At 34.0% G+C, this 12,225-nt stretch overlaps 1 protein-coding gene across 4 annotated transcripts in view; it reads right to left on the reverse strand.

Annotated features, from left to right (window-relative positions):
• Positions 1–12,225, reverse strand: part of ITGAV (integrin subunit alpha V) — an 86,130-nt gene that overhangs the window by 13,373 nt on the left and 60,532 nt on the right. For all 4 annotated transcript variants that reach the window (XR_009055238.1, XM_057747263.1, XM_057747260.1 and 1 more), the window contains exons 17-23: positions 10,658–10,812; positions 7,665–7,802; positions 3,962–4,029; positions 3,208–3,355; positions 2,587–2,679; positions 654–733; positions 206–286 (exon numbers count right to left, since the gene is read on the reverse strand). Coding sequence is in view for 3 of the 4 variants with exons in the window: in XM_057747263.1 (XP_057603246.1) it covers positions 206–286; positions 654–733; positions 2,587–2,679; positions 3,208–3,355; positions 3,962–4,029; positions 7,665–7,802; positions 10,658–10,812 (763 nt within the window). In the remaining variant the exon portion in view is untranslated. The remainder of the gene's footprint in view (positions 1–205; positions 287–653; positions 734–2,586; positions 2,680–3,207; positions 3,356–3,961; positions 4,030–7,664; positions 7,803–10,657; positions 10,813–12,225) is intronic.

Below are 12,225 nucleotides of genomic sequence, written 5' to 3' on the forward strand. Positions count from 1 at the left end.
TTCAAAGGATTATCAGATAAATATTTGGGGCTTTGGAATAAGCCCAGGACCACCATGGAACATGGAGTGTCTAGTATCCAAAAGAAACTAGGGGGCCTAGCAGGCTATTTGGGGGTCATAAAAATGACATCTAAAAAGAAGTAACTACTTTTTAAAGTAGTTTAAATCATGAGAATTAGATACTCAACTGGGTAATCATACTGACCCTCTTATCTCAACAGCAGCTAAAACAGCAAGGTCAACTTTGTAAGATACAACCGGGCTTACTTTGTCAAAAAGATTGGAGCTGAAAAAGAAAAAAATATATTTAGGACTGAATTGAACATAATCAACATCAATATCATACAGAGGCAAACAGCAAAACTAAAAGTGAACAAATTAAAAGCAATAAAGAAATGACAAACTGTACAAAGCAAAATAATTATTTTCATTAGCATTTAATTCCAAAATGATTTTTATTTAACTTTTGTTTTACAAACTCAAAAGCAACAATACAATTATTCTTATGATGTAAATATTGATTTTAAAATGCTATAATTAAGTACTAAAATTTTAGTCTATCCTGTTCCATAAAAAGTATACTGCATAATATATTTATACCAAATATATTTCCTCAGTAGTTATTACAAACAGAAAAAAAGTTGTTTTCATACCTTTGGATTTGTAAATCGAATTTCACAGAAGTATCCATCTCTGATTGCTGGTGCACACTGAAACGAAGACCAGCTAAGAGCTGAAGGAGGAGGAAAGGATATGATAATGTTAGTTAGAACAATGTCAAATTAGTGAAATTCCAAATCCCATGTCCAAAGAAAAAACAGTCTAAAACAGGATTTTGCTGAACTTACAATAAAACTGGAAGTACTCTAGCAAAGATAATTAAGTCTGATCGTCTATCAAATCTCTGTTATTTAAGATACTTGGGCCAATCCATAATGGAGCCTGTTTAACAACAATGATTAATCATAATTATATCTCCTTATAATATTAACTCTCTCCCTATACTATTAACTAATATTAACTTTCTGAAAAATGCAAGAGGAACTGTTTGTTGACTCAGTGAAAGTATAGTAGCCATGCACAATAATTTGCTGACAGGAAGCTAACATGAACTTGTGTTAACAGAGCAGGAAGGAAGAAACAGATGGTTTACAAGAGTGAGAGAACTTGGCTAAAAAAGGACAGATGTAGGGCCAGAAGCAGAATTTCTCCATGCCACTCACAACTCCATCAATAACAAACATCTTAACTTCTGGAGGGGGGAAATTATTCTGAAGAAAACAACTGTGCTACAAGGTGAGAGAAAGCAGGCTATCTGAGGGTCATATAAATGACATCTAAAAATGACCCTTCTAGGGGACTCTGTCAAACTGCCTCCCACTTCACAAAGCTTGGAGGCAGCCACAAGAATTAACCTGGAATTATCCATACTGAGTGAGCAGCGAGTCAGAAAGCTAGAGAGAATGAGACTATAACAAAATGAAAAGTATGCTCACTTCTTAATGAGACACTGTGCTAAACACGTGTGAAAAAATGCAACTCTGGGGTACTTTGTTCAAGCCCTCTTCACTAGGAGACCACATTTAGAAATAATAATGACTTTAATGGAAAATATATTTAAAGAAATATGAAATATTTATTTTTATTGAAATATATTTGACATAGAACACTGTAAATTTAAGGTTGATTTGATTCATTTATATAGTGTTATGATTGCCACTTTAGTGATAATTGCACCTCTGTCACATTACATAATTATCATTTCTTTTTTCTGGTTGGAATAATTAACATCTAGTCTCTTGCAAGTTTGATGATTATAATATCATACTGTTGTCTATAATCGCTAGGTTGCACACTAGAGCTCTAGGCATATTCGCAAGTCTGTACCCTTAAACAACATCTAATAGGACAGATGTTGTTTATAAGGGTAGATATGCAATATTTAGTCCCATATTATCATAGATCTTCAAATTACCAATATCTATATGCTATTAAATTAAATTCTATCAAAAAGGTAACATGAAATATACTGCTGGGTTTTTTTTTCCTTTGATAATAGGAATTCTACAAGGTATATTTTTGTTTCCTTTTTTAGAGGATTTGGTAAGGGACCCACTGAGTGCTTCTTCTCAAGCTCCTGAACTCCCTTCACCACCTGAAGGGGAGCCTGATCCAACCACTGTGCCCCCTGATCCTATTGGGATGACCATATAGGTTTCAAGTTAATGAGACCATTTTAACTCACCTAAGAATGACAGAGTATTTGTCAGAGTAGCTTTAAGGATGCATTAACGCATTAGTTTAAAATATCAAAGTTACAATCTCAGTCCTTAGTTTAAACCATGTTCTCATCCATTTATCAAACTGAAAGTGATGAGCAGCTTACTGAATACAGGCAAGAGCACAACCCATTACTTTAGTATCTTAATCAAAACTAAACTCTGATAATTATTACATTCTAAATCAAAACCACTTTAGACACTATTTTGAAGTGTTTATAAAAAAACTACTACAGACAAACCCACAGAAAAATATGTTATTCTCTACAAAAGAAAAAAAAGGATCCTTTTAATTAAAATGTCTTACTTGAGTTCCAGCCTTCATTGGGTTTCCAAGGTCACATACTACCTGACGGGTTTGGTTTTCTGTCTTAAAGGCACAGGAAAGTCTTGCTAAGGCCTTTGACAGACAAAGAACAAAGGATTGAAAGGAAAATAAATTAACGACCAAGAAAATGCAGAAGCCATAATAAAACTTTAAAGCTCCTAGACAATATCACGCAGCTGGATGTTTCAGTATCTTGCTTTACAAAGCAAATGCATCTATTAGAACAACCAGGGGTTCGGGGGCAATCAGAGTTGCGTACAACTGCCACATACAAATGTAAAAGTGTTTCTGAACGATCCCTAGAGGACTTAGATACAGAACCATATTACCTCCGAAAAATTATCTGATGGCCAGGCTTAGACACTTTATCCATCTGACCTTGTTTCAGGCACTTAGCTAGCAATTTTTAAAACGTCCTATCAATGCATTATGCAAAGTATTAGGCTTGAAAGGAATTATGTAAGATAGGCACTCTATTGTCCAGCAATTTAGCCTTAGGTAGAACGGCTATGCTTGTACTACAGTAAACATGGGAGCAGATCATTAATGTTAATGAGAACTATGAGTGCCTTTCGATTTTTAAAGAGGCAGCTTGCTTACTTCACTGTTGCGGACAACCCCGATGAAATCAGCCTGCGGTGGGATGGAAATGATGAGCTCAGCTTCATAGGCACCTTCTCCTTGATTCTGAGCCTTAACAATCAAGGTCAGAGGGTTGTCGTCCCCAATATAGATCTTCTTTTGATCACTACAAGTTAATACAAATCTAGACAGTGAAAAAAGACTGCACGGCGAGAGCATGACTGTTCAAAGCACTGACGTGTTCAACAGTGTCTCAAGATTTTAAGACTACGTCACAGCTCAACAGAAAACTGGAAATAGCATACTGGGTGCAAACCCAATGCTTCTCCTGGGAAAGAAAACACTGATGCCTTTAGCATATCACTAACACTCATACCTACTATGGAAGTAATTTTATATCCCTTTGCACTTATTAATTCCCTGATTTTTTTCCTAAAAGCTGAGTTAATCATTTGTCATGATACTCACAATATTCGCTATAACTTATACATCATAGAAAATGGTAATGAGTCCCTTAGTTAAGAGTATCTTTAAGAGGATATAATGTTACTTTGTGACTACTCAATGCTGAATGGAAATAGACCTGTTAACCTAGGCAGCTAATGAAAACATAGCACCTATTTTTTTTTAAAGCTCAATATTTATAGCTTTACTGAAAATCATGCATTATCCTCCAACATAAGTAATTCTCATGATTATTACTTTAATAGAAAACTGTGTTGTTTCATTTAAATTTCTTATTATACAGTCTATTATTTGGAGCAAAACTTACCCATCTACAGAAACTTCCAGTTTGGGTTTACAGACATTGTCTTCACCACAGTCAAGCAGAATATGAGCCTAGAAAAAATTTTATTTTTTTCTACATGAATATATACCAGTACAGGTCACACATGCAGTGTATATAAATATATATGTGGATGTATATGAATATACATTTATGCACACATGCATATAAAAATACTCAACTTGTATATATACCTGAATGCAAAAGGGATCATGGCTGGCTGTTTTTAAATAAGTCAGTGTTAGCTAAAGAATGAAAAGGAAGAAAAAGATTCATAGGGTATAATACAATTAGTTGGAACATTTTACTTCCATTTCAAATTAAGTTGTTATTTTGGAATGAAGTGTGGAAGAGAAAGTAATATTCAAGAAATGAGAGTTCAGCTTTAGTCTGCTGCTGCTAGTTAAGTTGTGTGATCTTGGGCAAAATAAACTCCTTCCCAGAATTTCTCACTACAGACTATGCCTCTGCAGAGCAAAAAAGAATTTATAGCAGCAATTCAGACAGATCAAAGGGAACAGAAAATGGACAAAAGGAGCCCAGCAATGGCATGGCCATTTGGAAAGAGATAAAGAAAAAGAGATAAGCATTAGAATTAGCAGACCCAAGATAGGTACAATAAGCAAAGACCTGAACTTTCTCCCTCTGGATATGACCATAAGATGTGCCAGCTGGAGCAGTATGGAAAACCCAACAGAGAAATAGTGGGAGGAAGCAGAAGTTAGGCAAGATGTGGAAGAAGAAATATAAAAATTAATAAAAAAGGAAAGAAAAAAAAGATGAAGCCATTCTTAGTTTGTCTATTGTTAACATCCAAAGGGCTCCAGGCCCAAAGGCAAACAAAAAGGAGAGAAAAAGATTTAAATGGAAAAACAGTGACAGGCTTTCTTAAACAAACAAACAAAAAACAAAAAAACTATGTTTCCAAGTCACAAGGAGGTACAGCTCCCCAGAATAAAATTATATGATAGAGATCCTGTCAATTTAATTGAAATGAAACCCAACAATCCATGTGAACTAATTCAATGACCTAGATGTAAACGGTTGCTACGCACTTCAAGAAGATGGGGAAAAAAAGGCCAGGACCATTAGAAGAAGTTTGAGGTGACTCCATAAGTGATACCAAATACAATCACTGCTAATTTAGTTCATGAACAAAGAATGGATTTAATGATATGTGATATGGTGTGTATTAAAAGTCCCAGTTAGAATGATGTGTATCTGAAGTCTGGAATGAGAAGTATTATGAAATATTAATAAACTATGGTAAAGGGATATTTTACTAACTACTACTCTACATTGAAGAGAAAGGATTAAACTGGCATTGGTGCAACTATAGTATTAAAACATGCTATCAGGAAAGATAAATTCAGAAATGGAAACGACAAAGTAATGTCCTCCGTTCACAGAGAACTAAATCTCTATAGTTACATACTTAGTATCTTGTACAGAGTAAGAACTTAATACCTATTTGAATGAATAAATGGAGGGCAGGGGACAAAAACTCTTTCTGCAGAAAGTACAAAATCTCTTAACTCCAAAGGATTGGGGTACAGAAAGGGAAACTCAAGAGCTGCCCTGTCTGATAACAGAAGCCACTAGTGAGTCACACGTGGCTCTTGAGCACTTGAAATGTACTTAGTGTGACTGGGGAATTGAGTTTTACATTTCATTTAATATTAATTAATTTAAATTTAAAAACTGGTATTTGATTCTACTACTGAAAATTTTTTTATGTTTAGAACTTGGCTATGTGAATCTACTTTTTCAATTATAAATTATATGAATTCTCAATACAGAAAAAATATTTCTGATGAAGCTTCAGCATCTGAATTGAGATGTGCTGTAAGTGTATGATACTCTGGATTTTGAAGACAGTAAAAAACAGAATGTAAAAAATTTCACGGAAAATGTGACTGTTTCAAAATATGGTCTTTAAAGAGGTAATTAAGTTAAAATGACATCATTAGGGTGGGCCCTAATCCAATACGACTGGTGCTTTATAAGGCGATTAGGACATAGACACAGAGAGGAGACCATGTGAAGACACAGGGAGAAGATAACCACCTACAAGCCAATGGGAGAGGCCTCAGAGGAAACCAACCCTGCCAATGCCTTGATCTCAGACTTGAAGCCTCCAGAATTGTGAGAAAATTTATTTAAGCCATCCATTCTGTGGTATTTTGTTATGTGGTCCTAGCAAACTAATACAGATATATTATTAAAATTAATGTCACCAGTTTTCTATGGTCTTTTTTAAATGTTACTGACCAGTAAATTTAAAATTACAAATGTGGCTAACATTATATTTCTGTTAGACAGCAGTACTTTATAGAGAGAGCACAGTACAAAAGTTTGTAATATGACCAGTGAAATAAAGGGCCATTTTAGAGAGAAGTAAATAATAAGAATGATGGAGTAGGCAATTAACACAGAAATGAGAGTACATAATAAAGCTAAGAATACAGAAAGAAAGATGCCTAAGAGTAGGTAATGTTGCTGCTGAAACAAATGTAGAACACAAAGGAAACAAAGATTCAATAATGAAGAAGGTGGGGTGGGGACAGGGAGGAGAGCCGAATAGCACTAATGCTATTACTCCCTCAAAGGGGTTTCAAAAGTTAACCAATTTGATTAGCTGGCTTTAAACTCTATTGGTATTAAAGAGATTGGTGATTTCAGTAAACTAATGTTAACACTAATAGTTTCCAAAAAATTCTAAAATTATAAAGAAAAAGTAACCATAACTCCTATATCAAAACACATAATGTAAAAGGGCAAGTAACAATTAACCTTTTTAAAAAGTGTAAAATTGAATGACAGACAATAAGAGGCTCAGATGTTCATTATTAAATTATTAATCAACATAATATTGTATATCCCCAAAAATAAAAAAATGTAAACAATATGAACACAGAATTATGTTTACAAGTTCTATATTAATGGGTAAGTAGAAAGTAGCATGTATACTATTCATGTGCAAAACAAAATATAAAAGTTAAAATATAAACTTACAAAATACTTAAAAAAATTTTAATTTGCCTTATGCTGCTGCCATATACAGTCTTCTCAAATTACAAAAAAAAAAAAAAAAGAGTTTATGAGATCTTAGCAGTTACAGAAGTTACAACCTAAATTTAGGGGAAAGCATTCTATGAGAGCAGAAATATTAATATAAAAATATGAACATGTAATAAAAGAGAAAAAATAGGAAATACAATAATAACATTTGAATGTATGGGTTTTACATAGGATTTTCTAAAAATGTTTTAATACAACCTTTATAAAATTTTATGTTGCTATATTTGGTTTTAGGAAAAGAATGATTTATGTACTACACATGCACATATGCACATACATATACTATTTTTTACAATTAAAGTATAAATCAAAGATAAACTAGTTTAGTAAAAGCTAAATACTATATAAATAAATTGGCATTCTGTTGTTTTCCTTGAATTATTTTACTGTTTTATGTATATGAAATGCAACCCTGTCTTCCTCTGCAGATCTCTAAACTCTGAGTGGCTTTAAATGTTTCTGACGTAAAATCCAGATTTCTTCCCCTCTGACTTCTCTAAAAACCCATTATAAAAGCAATCCTTTATGCTATTAAAAAATATGAATTCTAAGACTTTAAAAAAAGATAAAAGTATAGAATTAATGATAAATTAATAAAGCACAGTACCTGTCGACTAATATTGGCAGGAGTGAACTGGTTAAGAATAGGTTGCAAGCCTGTTGCATCAGCAGCTGTTCTATAATCCAACCGATACTCCATAAAAATAGTAATAGGGGTGAGTTTGTCTCTAAATTCAGATTCATCCTAAAAATGGAAAAGCTTTGAGTTAATGATGACATCAACTTATGACATCAAACTATCTGGAGAAATCCGTAAGTGCACAATACAAAGCCAGCCGTATTCACTCCTTGACCCAATTCTACCAAAACTTTTTGAAAAACTACCCTTACATAAGAATAGAATACCCAAAAGGAAGATTATCATTATTCAGGGAGAACCCTTAATCAACTTTGTTTTATAATGTAACATTTGATTCACACAAAAATAATAAGGCATGTTAATAAAATGAGCGCTCAAACACACACCCAATATAAATAATAACTAGGACATTACCTGTATCACTTAAGCTACCCATATGCTCTTCTCTATTTACATCCTTCTGTCTTCCTTCCAAAGGTAAGCATTCCCTTGCTTGGTTTCAGTAGTTTTACTCTAGTGTATATGTCCCTAAGCAATATGTGCTTCAGATTGCTTTTCCTGTTTTTTAAAATGAGATCATATGTATTCTCCTGTCATTTGTTCTCTGTTCAACACTTTTTAAGACTCATTCATGCTGTCGCATGTAGCAAGGTTAATTTTTACTGCTGAGTAACATTTATCACATAATAAATCCACAATTTATTTATCAATTCTTCTGTCCAAGGTTATTGGGATTGCTTTGAGTTTTTGGTTTGTTTTTGCTATTATCAAAAAAATGTTGTAATGTATTGTTCTACATAGTGGCAAGATTTGTCAGCTCTGTAAGATATGTTACTTTCCAAATTCTTCATGACAATTTACACTGCCACCAGCAATGTGTAAGAATTCTGATTAATCCACATCTTGACCAAGCAATAGGTACAGGCAGACTTTGAATGTAAAACGATATTTCTTCATAGTTATAACTTGAAGTATTTGTCTTGTTTGCTCATATTATGAAGTTATTTAATCTAATCAGAAATTTTCCCCTGCACTTAAGATGGCCATATTTTCAGTCTATCCACATGTAAAGTTATACTTCTATGTTTTTAATGTTAACCCACTCTAGGATACATCCAAGTTGGTCTGTTTTTTTATCCGTTTTATAAACTGCTAGGATTTAGTTTGCTAATATTCGGTTAGTAATTTTACATCTGTCTTTGTGCAAGACTATCATGAATTCTCCTTGCTTATACTATCCTTGGCCAGTTTGGGTATCAATTACACTAGCTTCACAGAATAAGCTGGAAATATATTTTGTTTTTCTATTCTGAGAGTTTAATATTGGAATGTCTCATTCTTGACAGTTTGGTAGATACTGCCTATAAAACCATCTAGGTCTTGTGATTCCTTTGTGTAAAGATGTTCAACTGCCAGTTCAATTTTTTAAATGGTTTATATGGTTAAATGGATTGTTTGGGTTCTTCAAATGACAGCTGTTATGTTTTTCTAAAAATGTCTTTGTTTTCTCTCAGTTTTTCTATGTTTTAGTACAAGGTCATTCCTATTTTATTATTTTAATTCCTCCATTACCTATAGTTATGTCCTTGTTCAATTCCTAATTTTGGAGGGGTTTTATTTCCTTCATTTTTTTCTCAATCAATCTTTCATTTAAATTGAATAGCATTTAAGGCTGTACATTTACCTTTACATTCTGCTTCTGAGATATCCTACACATTTTGATTATAATTCACTTCTAAGTAAATTTCTAATATGATCTCTTTTTTGATCCCTAAATTACCTAAAATCATAATTCCTAATTCCCAATCTGTTACTGATTTCTAAAAATTACACTGTAATCAAATAGCATATTTTCTATGATTCCAATTTTTTCAAATTTGTTCAGACTTCCTTTATATGTATATATGGGGAACTTTTATAGTCTCTAATTGTTGGATGCCAAGTTCTATATAGGTCTATTAAATTGAGCTTGTTAATTATGTTGAGTCTTCTAACCCTTTACTCATGTTTTCATCTTTTTTTTTTTTTCGCCGCACAATCGGGCATGCAGGATCTTAGTTCCACAACCAGGGATCGAACCCACACCCCCTGCAGTGGAAGCAAGGAGTGTTAGTCACTGGACTGTCAGGGAAGTCCTGATGCTTTTGTCTTTAAAACAAAATTTCATCCTTTATTTCTTTAAACATTTCATACACATTTATATTTTGTAACTGATAATTCTAACATCTCAAGCTTCTGCAGGACTAAGATTTGTTTGCTGTGTCTTATAATGGCTTATTTCCTGGTGTGTAAACATAGCACTTTTTTTAGAAATGAATTCCTATTTGATTGAACTTAACCTATGGGACCCATACTAGATTGTTTCAGTGAGACTTTGTATTTACTCTTTCAGGAGTCAGGGTGCATCTTTGTTTTGGGAACACTTTAGCCTTGTGGAAGAATCTGGACTTAATGCAGGAAGCTCAGGTCAGACCCCTGGCTTGCAGAAGGCCCCAGGCAAGTCTAAACCTCTGTTCTGGTGTCTGAAAGTACTGCTCACCCTCTGCCCAGGCTTCATCCCTCCCTCCCTAGCCACCCTGGGTCACAAACTTGCCCACAACTCACACGTCAGATTTAGCCAATGGAGTTTTTTCATTGATTGCTTGGGGTGGGGGTGGGGGGTGGGGTGGATTTCTTTTACTGTCTTGAGAGTCCAGCAATATTTAAGAAATATGTTTGTCATAATTTATTCAATAGCACTGTTCTGGAGAGGACACGTGCAATATCTAGTCTGACAAGCGTAGAAATCCATTACTCAAGTTTGACTCTTAAAAAGCCCAATTTCCTCAAATGCATTTTTATGTTGGTTTTTTTTTTTTATTTACTACCAAAAAAATTTACAGAAAGTGAAAATCATTTAGATAAAAAGAAAAAATAATAAGTAGAAAGAAAAGATAATGGAGCAGAAAAGTATCTCTTACCCTTAGATACGCTATTAGTTCTTCACACTGCATCTGTCCCCCCCTTGAGATGGTCATGTTCTTGGAGTGACCTGGGGACCTGTTATGGAGAAAGAGTGCTCGTCGAATTGCTCCTTTTTGCTTGAGTTTATCCAAAAGAAGCTCCACCTGGAATTCTATACAAACCAAAGGATTTATAACCAACATAATCTTTATGGACACCTATCTGTCCTAAATGTCTTGAGTTTTCATGTAAACTGAGATACATATTTATCTCTTAAGAAGTAATCTCCTAATTCATTAAAAATGTCTATACATCATAGAGAAACCACACCATACTAATTCTAAATATTTAACAATTAAATAACTAATCCAACTATCCCCAAATTAATGTCATCTATTAACTGAGATAATAGATAATAATGGTAATGAAACAACTATCGGATAGAGGGGAAGTTTTTTCTTTTAATTTAAGCTGAGAGGAGGACGTTCAGAAATAAAATATATAAATTAAGACTTTCATCACCAATGCAGGTAGCAAGACTCTTGCTGACTGATTAAGAAATGTTTACTAAGATGCACCCATACCCCATACCATTACGTTCACCACCATGACGAATGAGCAACTGGCGTCACTTGCAACTCCTACTTCTAATGAAGCTACTGTATCAAAGTATCAGGTAAATACGTCCCTAATGAAGCAAATGATCAAACACAGCTGACTGGGTCAAGAATCATCTTAAAATGAATGTGCAGCCAGCGAATAGTCTGAAGCACAGCTGCTAGATAACTGCCTTCTAAGATTCGGTTCTTCTTTACATAGTTTCTTCAAAGGAGATAAGAGTAGAGATCTTTAAAACCACAAATCTCTTTCTAAGTTTCTCTAAATGTTGAACTTCATGTCAATGGGAGTGAAAAGCCAGGGTTATTTTGCTTCCAGTTCTGTTCCACCCACCCTTTGAGAAACAGCAAGCTCCTGCCTCTGGCCTCTTGAAATTGCCATTTCCTCTGTGCAAAATACTCCTCCAGACATCCCTTAGCTCCTTCATCCCCTTCAGGTCTTTACTGTAGTTACCTTCCAGAGAGATCCTTTCTTGCTACTCTCTGTGAATTTTCACGCACAAACACACCCCCAGCAGCTCAGTCCTCTTTGTCCCCTATCTGGACAAATCTCTGCACAGCTACTTAACTCTCTTACCTTGCTCTCAGAACTACATAAACCATTTTTTGGAAAAAAAAGAGTCAAGTTAGAATTTGCTGTGTGGGTTAAATTTCACCATCAAACTTTTTTTCCTTCTTTCAATTTCTCAACCAACTCTACTTCTGAGATTACTGGGGCTTCTCCAAGACATAAAATACAAACTTCTCAGTAGGTCACTGACTTTTAAACAATGATACTCATTTCTCCTAGGGTTCATTTGTCTCACACTAGTAACTGTTTAACTTTCTGAAGGCCATATTTACCACTAATTATTCACAATGTCAATAAATAAATATATTATTTCTGAATTGGCTTGAGTTGCCAAACTAAATAATTACGTTGCAACTTTAAATCTTTAAGCATACACATTCAAATAAAAAAAATAACA

This window comes from Hippopotamus amphibius, chromosome 8, assembly GCF_030028045.1.
Source record: "Hippopotamus amphibius kiboko isolate mHipAmp2 chromosome 8, mHipAmp2.hap2, whole genome shotgun sequence".
Lineage (NCBI taxonomy): Eukaryota > Metazoa > Chordata > Mammalia > Artiodactyla > Hippopotamidae > Hippopotamus > Hippopotamus amphibius.